At 40.1% G+C, this 21,631-nt stretch overlaps 1 protein-coding gene across 2 annotated transcripts; it reads right to left on the bottom strand.

Moving 5' to 3' along the window:
* Positions 1-83: 83 nt before the first annotated feature.
* Positions 84-21,601, bottom strand: ralbp1 (ralA binding protein 1). 2 transcript variants are annotated; one of them, XM_061978905.2, is made up of 10 exons: positions 21,143-21,232; positions 16,722-17,046; positions 12,382-12,813; positions 11,001-11,350; positions 5,992-6,153; positions 5,532-5,663; positions 5,336-5,446; positions 919-1,040; positions 718-838; positions 84-639 (listed from the first exon to the last, which is right to left on the bottom strand). In XM_061978905.2, exons 2-10 carry the CDS (start codon positions 16,969-16,971, stop codon positions 319-321), a joined length of 2,001 nt encoding a protein of 666 aa, XP_061834889.1. In that variant the 5' UTR covers positions 16,972-17,046; positions 21,143-21,232; the 3' UTR covers positions 84-318. The 2 variants fall into 2 exon arrangements, with proteins under 2 accessions (XP_061834889.1, XP_061834890.1); XM_061978906.2 differs by lacking the exon at positions 21,143-21,232 and adding an exon at positions 21,527-21,601 and having other exon boundaries at positions 85-639.
* Between the last annotated feature and the right edge of the window lie 30 nt (positions 21,602-21,631).

Below are 21,631 nucleotides of genomic sequence, written 5' to 3'. Positions count from 1 at the left end.
ATACTCCAGTGCGATTTATATATGTTTTTTTCCTTCTTTATTATGCATTTTCGGCCGGTGCGACTTATACTCCGGAGCGACTTATACTCCGAAAAATACGGTATATATATATATATATATATATATATATATATATATATATATATAGTACCAGCTTTCTTTGAAATCATCTTTGTTTTGAAAGAGCTTTAGTTGTAAGCGGTTGTTTAGTCTTGATTTTGGCACGGTGTCAATCGTAACTTGATTGGGTTCATATGTCTCTCTTATCTTTCACCCCTGCATCTCCTTACAGGCTCATGGAAGAAAAGAAATGATGGCTCACACACTTGCGTCCCGCCTATCTTTGCTAGGTGACGGCTTTGGAGGATCCTTAGCCGCCTTGGCAGCAGGCGCCGCAGTGCTGTCGGTGGTGGCGCTGGCGGTCGGCGCTGTGTTGACGGGACGCTTGGCCTGCTGCTCCTCGCCGCCTCTTGCTTCTGGGCTGGGCTGGGCGGGCGGCTGCGCCTGCGGCTCGGGCGGCGGCTGGACGGCTGAGTCCTGCTGAAGCTTGTGGCCCTGCAGGAGGCGCAGCTGGACGCGCAGCTCCAAGATTGCCTCCTGCTCCTCGTGAATGGCCTGGTTCAAGTGGGTGTTTTTGTTCTTTGGGGATAGCGGGACACCAGTGGGTACATCAGACACAGACTGTAGATAGTACAACAAAAGGATGCATCGTCGTACCTCCAGTTCTTCGTTTTGTTTCTGCAGGTCTTCCAGGATGATCTGCAGCTCCTCCTCATCCTCGCTTTCGCTCTCGCTCTCAGATGAATACTCCTCTGTTTCGCTGCGACCCTGCTGCCGACTGGTGTGTGTGTGTGTGAGGGGGACACGCTCAGATTCACTCACTGATGGCCACCAGTCTGATAGAGAGCGCCATCTTACCTCTGGATGTCTGCGATTTCTGCCCGGAGACGCTCAATCTCTTCCTTCTCGGTTGCGATCTGTCGCCGTAAGACTTGCTCCAGAGAGATCAACTCCTCCTGCTCTGTCAGGATCTCATTCTCCTAGTAATAATAATAGTCATAATTAGAGATGTCTGATAATATCGGACTGCCGATATTATCGGCCGATAAATACTTTAAAATGTAATATCAGACATTATCGGTATCTGTTTCAAAAAGTAAAATTTATGACTTTTTAAAACGCCGCTGTACGGAGTGGTACACGGACGTAGGGAGAAGAACAGAGCAGTTGCGTCTCCCAGTCATACTTGCCAACCCTCCCGATTTTCCCAGGAGACTCCCAAATTTCAGTGCCCCTCCCGAAAATCTCCCAGGGCAACCATTCTCCCGAATTTCTCCCGATTTCCACCCAGACAACAATATTGGGGGCGTGCCTTAAAGGCACTGCCTTTGCGTGCCGGCCCAATCACATAATATCTACAGCTTTTCCCACACACAAGTGAATGCAATACATACTTGGTCCACAACCATACAGGTCACACTGAGGGTGGCCGTATAAACAACTTTAACACTGTTACAACTATGCGCCACACTGTGAACCCACACCAAACAAGAATGACAAACACATTTCAGGAGAACATCCGCACCGTAACACAACATAAACACAACAGAACAAATACCCAGAATCCCTTGCAGCACTAACTCTTTCTACAGTGGAAGAAAGCCGATCGCTTTCTTCCACTGTATTTCACTCGCTTCACTCCGTAGAGTCTCGGCGTGCGTTCAAGAGTGCACTGCTGTTAATAGATGGCGACATGTGTGGACAATAATTGAGACTGACGCATTTGTGCCACACTATACAAATATATAAAAATACGTGATGTTGCTCTCATTTTCTCAACACAGCGTCCTTCACTCAGCTGCTGTGACTGAGAGTGAACCATGCAGCAGGCAATGTGTAGGGCAGAGTTTTTCAACCTTTTTTGAGCCAAGGCACATTTTTTGCGTTGAAAAAATACGGAGGCACACCACCAGTAGAAATCATTAAAAAACGAAACTCTGTTGACTGTAAAAAGACTGACTTGTTGGATATGACTTTAAACCATAACCAAGCATGCATCAATGTAGCTCTTGTCTCAAAGTAGGTGTACTGTCACCACCTGTCACATCACGCCGTGACTTATTGTAGCAGTTTCATGTCTTCCTTTGAGCGATATTTCCCGCATCTACTTTGTTTTAGCAATCAAGAATATTTCAGTTGTTTTTACCCTTCTTTGTGGGGACATTGTTGATTGTCATGTCATGTTCGGATGTACTTTGTGGACGCCGTCTTTGCTCCACAGTAAGTCTTTGCGGTCGTCCAGCATTCTGTTTTTGTTTACTTTGTTGCCAGTTCAGTTTTAGTTTCGTTCTGCATAGCCTTCCCTAAGCTTCAATGCCTTTTTTAGCGGCACTCACCTTTTGTTTATTTTTGGCTTAACCATTAGACACCTTTTTACCTGCATCCTGCCTCCCGCTGTTTCCGACATCTACAAAGCAATTAGCTACTGGCTGCCACCTACTGATATGGAAGAGTATTACACGGTTACTCTGCCGAGCTCTAGACAGCATCGACATTAAACAACAACACATATTTCGCAGACTATAATTACTGGTTTGCAAAAAATATCTTTAAACGAAATAGGTGGAACTAGATAATCTCCCACAGCACACCAGACTGTATCTCACGACACACTAGTGTGCCGCGGCACAGTGGTTGAAAAACACTGGTGTAGGGAACATTGCCACAACTTGTTTATAAAGTATTGCCGTTTGTTTACTGGGATGGTCACTGGTCCTTTATTTAACTGCTAACTTTGCCAGTTCTCCAACGACATCAATCTAGCTCAAATGTTTTGTCATTTTAATCGAAGGCTGTGAAGTGTCAACACGATAAGTTGTCAGTGAGGCATGAGCCAAACTACTTTGTGTTTTATATTGATATCAAAAAGTAAACATATTTTTACATTACTTGTGGGGTTATTTTCATTTCACAAAGTTATTACTTTAAAAGACATTCATGTGACATAGCATTTTGTTAATGTTTTATGGTGTATAGTTCATTCCTGTATGTAATATTTCTGCTCAAACTCTTAATAGATCTGTCCCGATACAGAATGTACATGTTCATACATTTAGTACATGTAAATGTGCATACCTTCAAAAAATACCTATATCAAGATGTAAAAATAGAGCTAAAGGCATCATGTAATGAGAAAAAGCTGACACAGTGATACTATTATTGAACAAAAACACAATTGTTGGTCTTTAAATATATGGATAACATTTATCTACAGCCTTTTTATTAGATATTACAAATTACATGATCTGGCGTTGCCTTGACCCCCGTCACCCCTTAACTAACATAATGAATAATCGTGAATAATGATCGTGATTATTATTTTGGCCAGAATCGTGCAGCCCTATGTAAAGGACGAGATCTCATATATGAACACTATTTTTATTCATATGGACAAAAAGTGCAGTTACGTCTCATGACCATCAGGTGTCATCTTGCATAATTCTTACATTTGTTTTAATTGTTAAATCTTTTATGTCCACAAGGTGCAATCTTATACAATTTTCACATTTATTTGTTTTTATTTGTTATCATTTTGTTTCTTCCATATTACTTTGTTTTTAATGCTTGTGTTTCTTTCATATGCACATTCAATGTTTTATTTGAGGTACATGAAACAGTGTTCTCATCTACAATATTTTTTCTTCTACAGCGAAAATCATTTTGAATGTGTTGTTTCTTTAAAAAAAAAAAAAAAAATAGTTGAAAAGATTTCAGTATAAGTACTTTTTGAAGATTTTAACCACATTAAAAAATACCGCGGTACTAATGATAACCGTGATAATTTTGGTAACAATAACTATGATAAGACATTTTCGTGCTGTGACATCCCTAATCAGGGTCTCTGCAGGTTTCAACAAGTTAAACTTAAAACTCATTAAGACTTTTTTAAGACCATATTGAATATAATTTAAGAATATTTCATATCCATACGGAAAAAAAGTACAAAGTCGTAAAGGAAAATCAGAGGGCCAGAATGAAGTATACAAATTCACTGCCCTTTCACATTTGAAAACTAAATGGTTAAAATAACTAAATACACCAAAATACTCTCTATTGTAAACTAATTGAAAACAATATTATCAAACATTATAACAGTAATTTTTCACATTTGCTATATAACTGTTTTCTTGCAAAATGTGTTTCATATGAAGTGTTTCCATGCAACAACAGAATATTAGCAATGGTAGAAGAAAGCAACAATATATTGTCTTTGGGAAAAACTGTTAGCATCTCTGCTAAAGCTGAATGGTTAACTTTTGGCCCACAAACAGGTTTAATCCGGCCCACAAGATCAGTTTGCTAAATATAAAAATGAGCTGCATTTTTTATGAAAGAAACTGCTCTTCTAAATGTGTCCATTGGATGTCGAAATAGCAATTCAAGTGTAATCCACGTCACACATGACACGGTTTAAAGCTGCCGTGTGAGCTGCTTCTCAAATCAGCTGCTACTGCTGAGGCTGGCAGCAGATGGTGGCAGTATCGACCCTCAATACCTTCTTTCATTGTTAATTATCCACTCAACGGTTAAAATAACGAAACGATAAGATGCAAAGACTTAAGTTAACTTGAGCATCATCTTTTTAGATAGAGTTCCATGCAGCGCTTGCAATTGGTGATGCGCACCCTGAACTAGTGAACTCCATTGTAAAAATGTGTGTTTCTACATTTGTTGTGTTTGTTCTATTTTATGCTAAAATATACTATTTTCACATTGGTTAAGTTTGTAGTTATATTACCTTGATTTCGGCTTGATGTCATTTTGATAATTGTTTTGTTTATACTATAAGTGTAATATTTGAATGGTGATAAATGAATGTGTTGTGGCAGTTCCGGATTTCACCAAAGCGGCGGTTTGATGAAATACTCGATTGCTTTTCCAAACATTTTTAATGGTGAACTGCCAACATGAGAATCCTAAACAGAAAGTGTTTAATTTAAATGGCTTCATAAAAACACAGACAAAGAGTTTGTTGTGTTCTTTATGGTATTTTTGAAACCGCATCAATTTTGTCCTCAGAATTTTCAACTAACTTGAAGTGTTTTACTAAGGCGAGTATTTGTAATATGTACATTATCAGAATGAGCTTATTCTACTTTTGGCCAAGGTAAGAAAAAGAAAACAATCTAAAGTTGTCTTTATTTTTAAGTTTTAATGCCATGATTTTACCCGTCCGGCCCACGTGGAAATAGATTTTCCTTCATGCGGCCCCTGAGTTAAAATGAGTTTGACACCCCTGATTTACAAAGTCATTTAAGGATGTTAAGAAATGTACCTGCGCCAAAAGGAGGTTGACCACTTCCTCTTCGTTTTCAGTCATTTCCTCTTTTGAAACGTCCTCCTTGGAGAGGCTGGCGATCTCCTGAGCTATTTTACTTTCACACTCCTGACGTGGCACAGGGTAAGAGACAGGAAATTCAAACTCAGCATCACAACGTGACGTGATCGTGTCGTTTGGCCGTCCGACTTACTTGACGCTTGGCCTCTCTCAGCTTGCGTTTGAGAGCGGTGAGGATTCTCTGGACCTCCCAGAGACGCTCCTCTTTGGACAAGTCCTTCACTCCCGCTTGAAGGTCTCTGTGCAGGCAGTTTAGCAGGAACTCCTAGCATGTTCAGAGTGACATTTCATTGGCTCAAACAAACATTTTCCAACAAACATCGAACTTTTCTATGATTCGCTGTGCTTAGATTGTACATGTTTTATATGTGATTTCCAGTTAATTTGATAGTCAATTGTAACTCCAAAGAATTTTATTTCAAAAACCCTTTCAATATCCACCCGATCTATTTGTATCTGCACCCTTGTTTCACGTGTCCTCTTTCCAAACAGCATTAACTTAGTCTTAGTCAGGTTTAATGACAATTTGTTATAGTCAAACCAAGTTTTGTGCCGTATTATGGTGTTAATGTTTGACCCATGTCGTCAGTCACCTGTCTCCTGATCTCCTCTTTGATGCTGTCTTGAGTCTCGGGCAGCGCCGGCATGGTAGCCATGTTGGACCAGCGAAGGGGCCTCACTACTTGCCTCAGAACAACATCCCCAAACAGGTCCTTCACATGCGTGAAGAACATGTAGAGAACCCGATTTCCGATCTGTAATGAAAGTAAAAAGATATCATTACAAAATATGCCTTGTCTTGTGTTATACTATACTTATAAAAATAAAAATAAAATACAAAAGTGACTTATTAAAGATGTCCTAACAGTAAAAACCACTTCCTTCATGGAAATAATGCCTTAGACCCGCTCCTAGCAAGATGAGCTCAACCCATTTATGCGCCAAACACACCACAAAAAAGGCTTTGCTACACATCTTGAATTACTGCCAACCATCTATCAGTCAGTTACAAACGTAGGAATTGTAAGTTTGATATTTGAGTTTTTCGCCAGTGCTAACCAAGCATTGCACCTCTCAAGGACTAAAACCCCAATATGTTCTTTGGACCTCATCCCCTCTTCCTTCACAAAACCTGTTTCCCTATTATCTCTACACTGATCAAAACAATCATTAACTCTTCACTCACCTCTGGTACTGTACCACAGTCTCTCAAGCTGGCAGCTATCACGCCCATTGTCAAAAAACCCAGTCTTGCCCCTAACAACTTTACAAACGTCCGGCCCATCTCTAATCTTCCCTTTCCGTCAAAAGTACTTAAACGTGAAGTGGCCGCCCAACTCAAAGCCAACAGCCTGTTTGAACCCTTTCAATCTGATTTATTTTCTACAACTACACAGCACAGAAACAGCTTTTCTAAAAAAAAAAAAAAACCTCCTCCACTCTTCAAATTGTGGTCACCTCAACTTGTACTTGTGGACCTCACTGCAGCTTTCGACACCATCAGTCACGTCATTCTCCTCTCCTGCCTCAAGGCCACCCTCAACATCACCTGCTCCGTCCTGTCCTGGTTCAAGTAATATCTCACAAACAGGCAACAGTTCATCCACATCAATAACTGCTCATCTTCAATGTATCCCCTGTTAAAAGGCCTCCCCCCAATTTGGTGCTTGGCCCCCTTGTTCATTCTCTACAGTCCCCCCCTCGGAAGAATTAGCCGTCGCTGTGGACTTCATGGTCATTGCTATGCTAAGGATATACGGCTCTACATTGCCACGTCTACAAACTCTTATACCCACTGCACCATCACTCACTAACAGAAATCGAAACCTGGATGCAACAAAGGTTCCTTAGACTTTACTGCAATAAATCAGACCTATTCATAATTGGCCCAAAAAACAATTAAATCCACCCACAAATTTTTCTTTAAATCATTAACGATGCCCTCTCCATTCACCGTAACCGTGGTGTTTACTTTGACTCTAACCTCGAATTTGAACCACACATTAAACAAATAACACAGGCCGCATTGTTTAATCGAAAAAAAATAACATCAGAATTTGTTTCTCTCTCTTCTATACTTAATCTTGTCTATAAAATCCGCTACACCTCCCTGATACCTAAGTACATGTCAAACTACTTCCTTAACGTAAATGACCGCCATAACCAAAACACCAGGGGCAGCTCCACAAACCACGTTAAACCCAGATTCCGATCTAACAAAGGTCTAAACTCATTCTCCTTCTATGCCACATCAATATGGAATGCACTCCCAACAGGTGTAAAAGAAAGTGCATCTCTATCCTCCTTCAAAACCGCACTAAAACAACATCTCCAGGCAACTTCAACCCTTGACTAACACCCTCCCCCTTCCACATCCCACCTCCCCGGATTGTAAATAACCAAATGTAAATAATAAAATGTATTTCTAATGTATATACTTGTTCTTATGCTATCTGAACTCACAATGTTCTGTGCTCGCTGTACATATCCTACCAAGTCAGACCTACACTGTTTCAATGCCCATTTCTCTGATGATGCAATTGTTGATGACTGAAGTGCTGATATCAACCAAACCCTCCTCATCCCACCCACCGAATTGTAAATAATGTAAATAATTCAATGTATATACTCTGATGATTAACTTGTGTGATGACTGTGTTATGATGATAGTATATATTTGTACCATGAATTGATTACGTGGACCCCGACTTAAACAAGTTGAAAAACTTATTCGGGTGTTACCATTTAGTGGTCAATTGTACGGAATATGTACTGAACTGTGCAATCTACTAATAAAAGTTTCAAATCAATCAATCAAATCACGCCTTCATCACAATTGACTACTGCAATAGCATTCTTTATGGCACATATGCTTCAAAACACTGAAACTCCGATACATACAAAACGTTGCCGCTTGCCTCTTTACACATACCATATCCTATGACCAAATCACCCGTCTTTCAGAACCTCCACTAGCTCCCAATCTGTCAGCGAATGCACTTTAACAGAGTGACAAAGCCCTTTCCAACGCTGCCCACATCCTGTGGAACTCATGGTGCGTTGTAGTTGTACTGGAAAGTAAGAATTTGCGAGTTCCTGGTCGGACTATGAATATATATATATATATATATATATATATATATATATATATATATATATACAGTCAAGAAAATAAGTATTTGAACACCCTGCTATTTTGCAAGTTCTCCCACTTAGAAATCATGGAGGGGTCTGAAATTTTCATGGTAGGTGCATGTCCACTGTATGAGAGATAACCTAAAAAGAAAAATCCGGAAATCATAATCTACGATTTTTTAACAATTTTTGTGTGTGATACAGCTGAAAATAAGTATTTGAACACCAACATTAATATTTGGTAGAGTAGCCTTTGTTTGCAATTACAGAGGTCAAACGTTTCCTGTAGTTCTTCACCAGGTTTGCACAGACTGCAGGAGGGATTTTGGCCCACTCCTCCACACAGATCTTCTCTAGATCAGTCAGGTTTCTGGGCTGTCGCTGAGTAACACAGACTTTCAGCTCCCTCCAAAGATTTTCAATTGGATTTAGGTCTGGAGACTGGCTAGGCCACTCCAGAACCTTGATATGGTTCTTACGAAGCCACTTCTTGGTTTTCCTGGCTGTGTGCTTTGGGTCATTGTCATGTTGGAAGATCCAGCCACGACTCATCTTCAATGATCTGACTGAGGGAAGGAGGTTTTTGGCCAAAATCTCACAATACATGGCTGCAGTCATCCTCTCCTTAATACAGTACAGTCGTCCTGTACCATGAGCAGAAAAACACCCCCAAAGCATGATGCTACCACCCCCATGCCTCACAGTAGGGATGGTGTTCTTGGGATGGTACGCATCATTCTTCTTCCTCCAAACACGCATAGTGGAATTATGACCAAAAAGGTAAATTTTGGTCTCATCTGTCCACAAAACTTTCTCCCATGACTCCTCTGGATCATCCAAATGGTCATTGGCAAACTTAAGACGGGCCTTAACATGTGCTGGTTTAAGCAGGGGAACCTTCCGTGCCATGCATGATTTCAAAGCATGACGTCTTAGTGTATTACCAACAGTGACCATGGAAACAGTGGTCCCAGCTCTTTTCAGGTCATTGACCAAGTCCTGCCGTATAGTCCTGGGCTGATTCCTCACCTTTATTAGCATCATTGAGACCCCACGAGGCGATATCTTGCATGGGGCTCCACTCCGATTGAGATTGACCGTCATGTTTAGCTTCTTCCATTTTCTAATGATTGCTCCAACAGTGGACCTTTTTTCAAGGTAGCCCTTTCCATCCTTGTGGAGTTGTACAATTGTGTCTCTGGTGTCTTTGGACAGCTCTTTGGTCTTAGCCATGCTGAATGTTTGGGTCTTACTGATTGTATGGGGTGGACAGGTGTCTTTATGCAGGTAACGGCCTCACACAGGTGCATCTGATTCAGGATTATACAGTGGAGTGGAGGAGGACTTTTAAAGGCGGACTAACAGGTCTTTGAGGGTCAGAATTCTAGCTGATAGACAGGTGTTCAAATACTTATTTTCAGCTGTATCACACGAATAAATTGTTAAAAAATCATAGATTGTGATTTCTGAATTTTTCTTTTTAGGTTATCTCTCATACAGTGGACATGCACCTACAGTGAAAATTTCAGACCCCTCTATGATTTCGAAGTGGGAGAACTTGCAAAATAGCAGGGTGTTCAAATACTTATTTTCTTGACTGTATATATATATATATATATATATATATATATATATATAATTGCTTTTAATGTTTAGTAAATTTAACGTTGATTGTTTGACTGTGTTTCCTTTGTGACTTCTTATTCCGTGTCTTTGAGTGTCTTGAAAAGTGTTTTATTAGATACAATGTATTATGAGCATGTAGTTGCTGTTAAAATGTAAGTGTAATGTTAGCACGTACAGTTGCTCACGGAGCTATGCTATTTGCTAATGTTTGTGTCCTGTTCTGCTCCTTTAACTCATATTGTTGTAGTTAAAGCACATAATGGTGCTATTTGGAGAGAGACACTTTATCGGAAACAAACACAGCTTATTAGTATTGTCTATGAATGTTCTCATTCATCCAGGTCATTGTCATCTCAGGGCATTCAATCGATCGCAACTGGATTGTTTGGTTTGTCTTAGAGGACGTTTCACCTCTCATCCGAGTAGGCTTCTTCAGTTCATGCTCATAGACTTAGATTGGTTAGATCTAGTCAAGCGGCTGGTGCCAAAAACCCAAATATTTATACTCCAAAACAATTTATACAAAACTTATCAGTATTAAAGCTAATGAGGTCAACGGAAACGGTGCCTTTTCAGCCGGGCTTACGAAAAGCACTTTTAAGCTATCTTTGATTTTGTACAACACAATTCCAATACACTATTGTGGGATCTATATTTCAAATGAAAAAAGGAAAATGACATATAGGACCTTAAATGCTGAGTTTGGTTGACAGTAAGTGCAGCAGAGAGGAAGATGTCCCATGTGGGAATAAATGAGCTACTTTTAAGTAGACCACAGCTTCACTGACCCACTAAAATCTTTGTTGCTGTGCAAAACCTTCTTGAGGTTACAGCGACTCACCTGTATTGTAGGGTTGAGGACAATGGAGATGTTTTGGATGTTCATCTTGGTGTCAGCCTCCCTGGCTATGACGTGGTCCATGTGCGTGACCAGCCAGCCAAGGAGGAGCCGGCTGTTGGGCGCCACTTCGGTCAGGAGCCTCTGAAACTCCGTCACCTTGTCGGCCTCCGCCTGGCGCCCGCACACGTCCTCAAAGCGCTGGGCCTGGTCGCGGCCCAGCAGATTCTCGGGGAGCTCGCGCAGGTATTGCTTGAGGAGGCTGGCCACCGTGTGGGGATCGTACTCCTCCAGACAGGGACACTCCTCGCGGTCGTACGCTGCCTTCAGCTCGTCCACCTTGGACTTCATACCTAAGGGAGGATGACAATATGAGCTATAATATGAACTATGACCTCTCTAGAATTAGGCAGAGTAATTGGTTCATTGTTAAAAATTCTGCTTTAAATTAATTGTTCATTATTCGTGTTTGAAGCAATGGAGGCAAAACAGAGTGCACTACTTAGCTACAAACAGCAGAGGATCTGTTGATCGACTCAACTAACTTGCTGAAAGCTATGCAAACCTGAGCTACATCCAAGCACACCTCCGCACTGGCAGGGAAGCAGGAGTTCAGAACATTTATAGAGCGAGTCTAGCATTAAAATATTAAAATAAAGTAACTAGAGATGTCCGATAATATCGGACTGCCGATATTATCGGCCGATAAATGCTTTAAAATGTAATATCGGAAATTATTGGTATCGGTTTCAAAATTATCAGTATCGGTTTCAAAAGGTAAAATTAATTACCTTTTAGAACGCCGCTGTGTACACGGACGTAGGGAGAAGTACAGAGCGCCAATGAACCTTAAAGGCACTGCCTTTGCGTGCCGGCCCAATCACATAATATCTACAGCTTGTCACACACACAAGTGAATGCAAGGCATACAGGTCACACTGAGGGTGGCCGTATAAACAACTTTAACACTGTTACAAATATGCGCCACACTGTGAACCCACACCAAACAAGAATGACAAACACTTTTCGGGGGAACAGCCACACCGTAACACACCATAAACACAACAGAACAAATACCCAGAACCCCTTGCAGCACTAACTCTTCCGGGACGCTACATTATACACCCCCCCCCCCCCAACCTTTTCATGCTCTCTCAGAGAGAGTTGGCATTTTTTTTCCCCATAACTTGAGTTGATTTATTTTGGAAAACCTTAATGCATCCAGCGGGGCATCACAACAAAATTAGGCACGACTGTATATTTTGGTATCGGTTGATAATTAAGAGTTGGACAATATCGGAATATAGGATATCGGCAAAAAAGCCATTATCGGACATCTCTAAAAGTAACTCATTGACAGTATCTATTAAAAAGGCTGATATACCTGAGACCCTGTAGATGCCCTCACACTTCATGCCGTAGTTCTCAATGTAGTCCACACACTCTCTGAAGATGGCCGGCAGCTGGATGCCGTCGTACAGGGCGGTCCGCTTCACCGCCTCCGCCAAGGGGGCGCCAAAGATTGGCCTGAAGGTGGGGACCTCAACTGGGACCGGCTCGGCCTCAGTGACAGCAACAGGCTTCTTCTTCTTCTTCTTCTCCTTCCACTGCTTGACCACGTCAGCGGCCGTGAGGTCCTTAGACTTCTTGTCCTTGGCCTCCTTCGGGCACTTCTCCTTCACCTTGAAGTCCTTCTCCTTCTTCTTGGAGAAGCTGGGCTTCTTGAACACGTGGATGCCCTTGGAACGCTTCATCTTGGACGGGCTCTCCGCCTCGTCCGCTGAGCTGTCCTCTTGGAAGGCGGCGTAGCCCTCCGCTGGCCGAGACAGAGATAGTTGTTGTTAGTTGGTCCTCCTTTATCAGGAGAACATGGCAGCGGCGGAAGAGAAACAGAAAAGGGAGATGTGTGAGGGAGGGAAGATATCAGGGGAGGAGGGGAATTGAAAAAAGAGGTCAGCCACCAATTTAGCATCAACTCCAGCTGCACCTTGCACTTTTCTGCAAAACAAAGATCATGTATAAAACATTTCAAGACAATAAGTGATTACCGATGGTCTGATCAGGGTTTTATGCTGTCGATGCCCATCATCCATTAGTGAGATTGGCCGATACTGATCACATGTGCCACCTGTAAACGTATCTATTTATTTAAGGTGAGTGCTATTGACAGTTTAACAATATTTAAACTTGTTCCTTATTTCAATTTATTACATACAATTGTTTGATCAAAACAACGTCTATAGTACAAAATAACTAAACAAAAGCAAACACTACTGTACTATCAAACTAATATTTTAAATAATTTGCTTTTTGCCCTCCTCGTGTGTCCAGGGAATTATTACGACTTTGTAAATATTAACAAAAACAACAAAAAAGAAAAAACATTTTGAGAAAATAAAAATATAAAATACAGATCTTAAATCATATATCATTATCCAGCCGTCCATTTATCCATCCATTTTTCTACCGATTGTCCCTCTCAGGGTGGCGGGGGGTGCTGGCGCCTACCCCAGCTGCACTCAGACGGAAGGCGGGGTACACCCTGGACAAGTCGCCATCATTATAAATATTATAATTGCGGGCGAATGGAAACGACTCGGCGAGCCAAATTTGGACACCCTTTAGAGACCGTAACTGCTTACTTTCTGCTGTAACCTGTTTCCATCTTACTTTACTAAGCACTTATTTATTGGTGCTGTTTAAGGCTAGTTTAGTGGTTAGCATGCCTGCTACTGACTTGTTATTGATTAGTATGTAATAGAGATCGATGGATTATCGGCGCCTATAATTCACATTTTGACCTTGTCGGAGGCAGATATATACATATATCCAAATTTAAGTGTTACTTCTTTTAATTCATAGTCATATTTGAAAACAGCTCGTGTTTTTCCATTTGTTCTCTTTCTGTTTGTCTGCAAGTAAACTGTGTGTGTTAACCTTGAAGCTTTGGAATGTAAGAAAGAGAGATAATGCATGTGTTTTGACTAGAGAGACTTAAGAGGGGAGAGGGTTTTGTCGGGAGGGCAGACCATCTTAGCAGGGCGATTGAATGTTCTATGCTGGACTGGTGTCAATGTATATATGCAAAGCTTTGCAAATATATTACAAAATACCTATTCTGTCTCTGGTGGTTTTTCAACTCAGCTTCAAGTGTCGTAAAGAGCTTGGGAGCGACTTGTGACTTGAATTCCCTGGGAGGAACAACTGGTCTAAAACGCAACTGTATCGGTATCGGGCTCTTTATCAGTATAACACTTTTTATTTTAGAGCTACAAAATAACTATATCAGCAGATACAATATATACATTTATGATACAAGTATTAAACAAATATAGTAGATAGTTATAAACACTGCTCAAGCACCAGCTCGTTGGCTTCACTGCAATAACGTTTTTAATAATATTTATTTTTATATTGGTTTTATATTTACTTTTTTTTATTTAGTCATTGGTGGAGCTAAGGATAATATTTCAATATTGTTTTAATATTGTTGTGCAGCACTTTGGAAACATGTCTGTTGTTTAAATGTGCTACACAAATAAAGTGGATTGGATTGGATAACCCACCGCCCCCATGCAGTATTGGTCACTCTTATGTTCACCTTTCAAAATTTCTATTTTTTTGCAGATGACATACAATTGTATAAAACTGAGTAGATGCCAAGAAATCCCATATTTTTACCAATTTTCCTGGAGATTTCCCATATTTTGAAATGCAAATGTTGATGCTCCCCGTACCTACAGCATTAGACACACATAAAAGTGTTTGTGAAAACCCCTGATGCTGTTTGCAGCGCCATAATAAACATGTCACTATTGGTCCAATGTTTCCTCAAAAATAAGGTTAAAAAACCCAAAAAAGCCTTGCTTAAAAGACTTGTCCAGCTGTTTATTGAAGTATACTATTCATGTTCAAATAACTTTCACTGCAAATGAATATCGACTCCAAATATCGGTTATCGGCTTCATTGACTACTAATAATCGATATTAGCGCTGAAAAAAAACACATCAGTCGATCTCTAGTATGTAACATGTTTAGCCCAGTGATAATGGTACATAATAATTATACTTTAAAAGAGTCCTATTATGCAAAACCAACTTTTTTTTTTACCTATTGGTACCTGCTGTTGTGTATTTGTGATCTGCGTAAGTCCCGACATTTTTAAATCGAACCGTAAAGGTGTTGCGGAGATATATATAAAATAATTTTGCTTTCCTTTCTACTTACCCCAAACAAGCTGATTGGAATGTGCACAATTGGTGACGTCACAGATTGGGAAATCGGAGCGGATTATCTTTATATGGTATAATTGTATCCAGAGTGCCTTGTGTGTGTCCACTATTGTAGTCTGCGCTGTAGACAATAAACCTGTTCTTTTTCTCTATGCTCTTGTTGTGGGGAATACTAGGTCATATGTGCACACGCATCCTCTGCTGTTGCCATTTCTAATACAAAGTAGGATATAGCTCAAACTTATTTCTGTCAGTAGACTTACTATGGAAGCGCTGAAAAAACTACAACAAAATGGGCGGGGAGAGGACACAGTCTACGTGGCGGCAGTAAACAAGACGGCCCACAAAACAGTGCATCCTGAAGAGGTGGTCAGAAAGTGGCTCGAAAATTGTCTGTAAAACAAAATCTACAGTGTGCAAAATTTTGACCAAAGAACTACCATTACACTAGATGTTATGTAGACCACAATGAAGTGTTTGATAGGGAGAAAAAAGCAAAATCATGATGCCAGCTGCTTTGATGCAATTATATGACAGGTGCACTAAGGATGGGGCAGTACGTCCTAAAACTGACCATAAGCATTTTTACAGAAACCCACCACAATGACAATACCTAGGCACTGTTCTTACACCATGGGTTACCAAAGTAACACATAGTTCCTTCTTGAGATGCACACACTTCCTGCTTATATTTATTTTTTCCAGAAAGTAGATGCTAAGGTGCGTTAAAAGTTACACAACATAATCACCCCACTGCTCATATTAGGCACATCACTCTAAATAGGTCAAAATGCAGGGATTTCTGCCTTTTGAGTTAATAATGTATTATTGTGTTTGTAGAACTGTACTACATTCCACTGAGAGCTGTTTTCAATACACTTATAATATCATGTAGGCGTTCACAAAGTACCGTATTTTTCGGACTATAAGTCGCAGTTTTTTTCGTAGTTTGGCCGGGGGTGTGACTTATACTCAGGAGCGACTTGTGTGTGAAATTATTAACACATTACCGTAAAATATCAAATAATATTATTTAGCTCATTCACGTAAGAGACTAGACGTATAAGATTTCATGGGATTTAGCGATTAGGAGTGACAGATTGTTTGGTAAACGTATAGCATGTTCTATATGTTATAGTTATTTGAATGACTCTTACCATAATATGTTAAGTTAACATACCAGGCACGTTCTCAGTTGGTTATTTATGCCTCATAAAACGTACACTTATTCAGCCTGTTGTTCACTATTCTTTATTTACTTTAAATTGCCTTTCAAATGTCTATTCTTGGTGTTGGCTTTTATCAAATACATTTCCCCAAAAAATGCGACTTATATGATTTTTTTCCTTCTTTATTATGCATTTTCGGCCGGTGTGACTTATACTCCGGAGCGACTTATACTCCGAAAAATACGGTATATAATGCATATTTTTACCCAATAAAGGTTTGTTTTTTTCTTTCCAATTATGAGGTGTTTGCGTCAACACTTACTGCGCTTCTCCTTCTTCTTGAACTTGTTCTTCTTCTTGCTATGCTCCTTGTCGTCGTCGGAGACGTAAGCGTCCGGCGTCTCATGGTGGAGTCCGTCATGTGGCGGGGACGGGTCGCCGGTGCGATACAAGCCTGGAAACTTAGTGGGGCTGATCTCCTCCGAGCTGGGAGTGCGGTTCACGCTGCCCGAGTGCTCGGCTCGCCGCTGCTCGGCGGGGCTGCTGCTGGGAGGCAGGAAGCACTCGGTCATGATGGTGGCTGGACCGGGCCTGGCTTGATCACGCGCGCTGAGTCAGCAAGCAGAAACGTATGCTCGCCATCACACCTGCGGGTGGGGAAATGCTGGTAATAATGGCTAATATAGTGGTCCAACGTGTGCTCATTTTGCCTTCGTATTAGCTGACTTGTGAATTATAAACCCCTGCATATACTGTAAGTAACAGCTTTTAAAAGACTTTAGTTGTTGCTGTATCTGTTTTGATTGGAAATGAAAAACAAATCTCACAAATAATCTCATTCCTTCAATACCGAGTAAATCGACTTTTAGGAGATTATTAAATCAACATTATAAAACCTTTATTTAACCAGATAAGAAACCCATTGAGATCAAGATCTCTCTCACATGGGTGACCTGGCCAAGAAGTCAACAGCACATGTCACAAAGCAGTTTCAGAAAAGTAATATGTCCCTCAGGATAGAACGGAAGGCTTGAAATGGAAGTAATTCAGAGAGTTTCAGTTTTGTCTGCAATGCATTCCATGCCAGAGAGGCAGCAATGCCAAAAGCTCTTTTGCCAAATTCAGTCCGTACATGGGGAACAGTTAAAACTAGAGATGTCCGATGATGGCTTTTTTGCCAATATCCGATATTCCGATATTATCCAACTCTTAATTACCAATTCCGATATCAACCGATACATACAGTCGTGGAATTAACACATTATGATGCCTAATTTTGTTGTGATTGCCCGCTGGATGCATTAAACAATGTAACAAGGTTTTCCAAAATAAATCAACTCAAGTTATGGGAAAAAATGCCAACATGGCACTGCCATATTTAGTCACAAAGTGCATTATTTTTTGTAACATGCAGCAGCTTTGAATTTGGGACATGCTCTCCCTGAGAGAGCATGAGGAGTTTGAGGTAGGCGGGGTTGGGGGGCGGGGGGTGTATATTGGAGCGTCCCGGAAGAGTTAGTGCTGCAAGGGGTTCTGGGTATTTGTTCTGTAATCTCCCGAAATATGTTTGTCATTCTTGTTTGGTGTGGGTTCACAGTGTGGCGCATATTTTTAACGGTGTTAAAGTTGTTTATAAGGCCACCCTCAGTGTGACCTGCATGGCTGTTGACCAAGTATGCATGGATTCACTTGTGTGTGTGAAAAGCCGTTGATATTATGTGACTGGGCGGCACGCAAAGGAAGTGCCTATAAGGTCCCTACGTCCATGTACACAACTGCGTTTTAAAAATTAATATATTTTATTGTTTGAAACCGATACCGATAATTTTGAAACCGATACAGATAATTTCCGATATTACATTTTAAAGCATTTATCGGTCGATAATATCGGCAGTCCGATATTATCGGACATCCCTAGTTAAAATATACAAATTGTTAGAGCATAATGCATAAGAGCTGTTTTTTCTTTGTAACAAAGTACACAAGTATGGAGGCAATAAACCTAAAAGAGCCTTATAAATGATAGTCAGCCAACGTGTGTATCTGCGTGCAGAAGATAAGTCTGATTTCATATACAGTTGACAATGGTGGGTGAGACTACAACAGCCAGTAACAAATCTTAGTACCGAGTGAAAAACAGTGTCCAAGGACTGGTGGAGGCACTTAAATGAAGCACTAAAATAAAGCACGTCTCCATAATCAATTACGGGCAAGAAGGTCGCTGTAACCAATTTCTTTCTGACTTTAAGAGAGAAGCAGTTTTTATTTCTAAAAAAGAAACCGAGCTTTACCCTAAGCTTAGAGACCGAGTTGTTAATATGGGCTTTAAATGAAAGCTCCTGATCAAGAGCAAAACCCAAGTGCTTGTAATTTAAGACCTGCTCTATAGGGTTTCCATTTGATGTTACAATAATTGGAATATTTTCCAGTAGCACCCTTGAATGAGAGAAAACCATTAGTAGGGTTCCAAAGGGGTGGAAAGTTTCCGGAAATTTACCACGGGAAGTTAAGCTTGGGAAGTTTGGAAATATTGACCATTTTTTGATTATTCAAAGTTGGACACCATCCATGGGAATTAATGGGAATATATGGGAATAAATGGGGAATTACAATAATTGTATATTATTGAGCACTTGTCTATATGCTGCTGCATCTTTGTGGCATTTTTGACGTAGCTCTTTGCACAGAATTTGCAAATGTACACAGCCTTTCTGCCTACATTGGTTGGGGTGAAATGTCTCCACACATCAGATGGTGTACGAGGCATTATTCTGTTTGTATTTATTGATTCTTGTAAAACACTAATGCAATGCTACACACAGATATAAATACTCAGCTAAACAATTGGAGTAGTCTTTAAAAATATTTTACTGATGGACAAATGAATAGAAATAGGCTAGATGAATAAATGAACACTCAATCAGCATTCTAAATCAAACTATAACCTACATTCTTGTATGACAACAGAATGGCTAGCAGAACAGAAGGCAGAGAGAACTACAACTTGTGATTTAGTATTTGCTAGTTGAACTTTACAGATCACAAAAAAGGTAAATTCGGATCGCTAACATTGTTAGCATAAATTAATGGGATTTAACATAGAGAAAATTAGCATCACGGCTAACGGAGAAATATTTTCGGTTCATTATGAAACTGTGGTGGTACATATACCTAGCTCGCTAGAGATATTGGCTCCAAAATCATTTAACAAGTACAGGAACAGCTAGCTATCTTGAGTGGAAGTCTGCTGGACAGACAGTAACAAGCAATTACACCTCTATTCAACTTAAATACCATAGATCAAATATATTTACCCCAGTTATATCATCAAAAAACATACCTGACTGGATGAAGTCCTTAGGCTCAAATACTAGTGTGGCCTCTATAGCCCTGCTGTAGTGTGTAGCATGCTGGGAATTATCTGTGCATGTGATGGAATAATGCACTGCACATGTGATGGAGGAATGCACAGTGAAGGGTTGAAATTCTACTGAATTTGCATTAAATCAGGTTGTTTTAGCTAATAATCATGCTGCAAGATCTAGCATGTTGCATTCAATGTTTATTCCCATGGAAAGTTTACAACTTTGAATATTCCCAGAATTTTGCAACCCTAACCATTAGCTTGCTTTTTATCTGTATTTCAAAACCAATATAAGATCAAATAAAGCGAGCCTGGATGACATCAAAAGCAGCTTGTAAAGACTCAAAAGCCTGAGTGATGGGAGGTTGAACAGCAATAAATAATGGTGTCCATTCATCCATCCATTTTCTACCGCTTGTCTCTTTTAGGAATGCGGGGGGGTGCTGGAATGGTGTCGTCTGCATAAAAATGGTGCATTGCATTTGACAAATTATTGCAAAGACTATTTATGTTATGTTATGTTATTTTTACACTGTTTCAATGTCCATTTCGCTGTTCTCAATTGTTGATGACTGAAGTGATGATTACAACTAAACCTAAACCCTCCCCCCCTCCACATCCCAAACCCCGGATTGTAAATAATGTAAATAATTAAATGTATATACTCTGATGATTATCTTGTGTGATGACTGTATTATGATGTTAGTATATATTTGATAGTATATATCTGCATCATGAATCAATTTAAGTGGACCCCGACTTAAACAAGTTGAAAAACGTATTCGGGTGTTACCATTTAGTGGTCAATTGTACGGAATATGTACTGCACTGTGCAATCTACTAATAAAAGTTTCTATCAATCAATCAATCAATCAATCGAGCTTGGATGACATCAAAAGCAGCTTAACTCAAAAGCCTGAGTGATGGAGGTTGAACAGCAATAAATAATGGTGTCGTCTGCATAAAAATGGTACATTGCATTTGACAAAAATCATTGCAAAGATTATTTATGTAGACAGAAAATAAAATGGGCATTAAATAAAAGCATCACTAGAATGTCACTCACAAAAAAACGTTGTGACTTTGTAGAAGTCATACAATATATTAACATAAATGATGTAATTATGTATTTCTATGTGCATAATGACGTGTTTCTACATAGTTGCTGGTCTAGTTTGATCCCATAATCTTTGCCATGTCATATTCCATCCATCTCCTACCGCTTGTCCCTAATTTAATGATTAAATATGAGCTGGAAAAGGTCTACTGTTTCCATTATGTGTGATATCAAGTCACGAAAACAACGTGTAAAGTTTAAACGTAACTAAGACCGAGCGAATGTGAAACGTCCCCAAATAAATGATCATTAATAGACTTACTTTAAACGATGTGTCGTCAACATAAACATTGAAGCCAATCCTTCTCTAAACCTCTCGCCTTTTTACCTTCCCTCGATGTCTGTACGGCGTCGTGACAGAAAATGTCTCCTTGTCGACAAATGAATAGACATTTTAGGAGGTTATTGTGACGAAAATGGTTTACAAATAATACAATTTATACACTGAAAGAAGGGGACAACATGCTAACTATAGCTAGCGGCTAAGCTAGCTAACTGATTAGCGACACTTCAGTTAGCGTAAAAATTGCTTCCTCTCGGCCGAAAGCAAAGCCCGTCTAAAATTACGTTATGTAAGTATAAGTTTTATTTTAAAAAGCTCTGCTTTATTTAGCGACTAAAAAAAAAAAAAGGAAATAAACTTTACCAAGGGGTATCCCAGTCGGTCAGTAGCTTCTGATGTCAGGGCTTGTGTCGGTCTGCGCCTGCGCTGTGGAACAAGTGCATGATGGGAAATGTAGTTGAAGGCTTA

Source organism: Nerophis lumbriciformis, linkage group LG19, assembly GCF_033978685.3.
Source record: "Nerophis lumbriciformis linkage group LG19, RoL_Nlum_v2.1, whole genome shotgun sequence".
Classification (NCBI taxonomy): Eukaryota; Metazoa; Chordata; class Actinopteri; order Syngnathiformes; family Syngnathidae; genus Nerophis; species Nerophis lumbriciformis.
The sequence above is the reverse complement of the archived record's forward strand: the minus strand, read 5'-3'. Positions and strand labels throughout refer to the sequence as shown.

Bases quoted from the DNA above. Each gene is read 5' to 3' on its own strand.
- ralbp1 (XM_061978906.2), bottom strand. From the start codon at position 16,971: ATGACCGAGTGCTTCCTGCCTCCCAGCAGCAGCCCCGCCGAGCAGCGG. The intron at 5,447-5,531 runs GTAAGTCGGACG...GTGCCACGTCAG, and splicing joins TGAGAGAGGCCAAGCGTCAA to GAGTGTGAAAGTAAAATAGC. The intron at 839-918 runs GTAAGATGGCGC...CACACACACCAG, and splicing joins GAAATCGCAGACATCCAGAG to TCGGCAGCAGGGTCGCAGCG.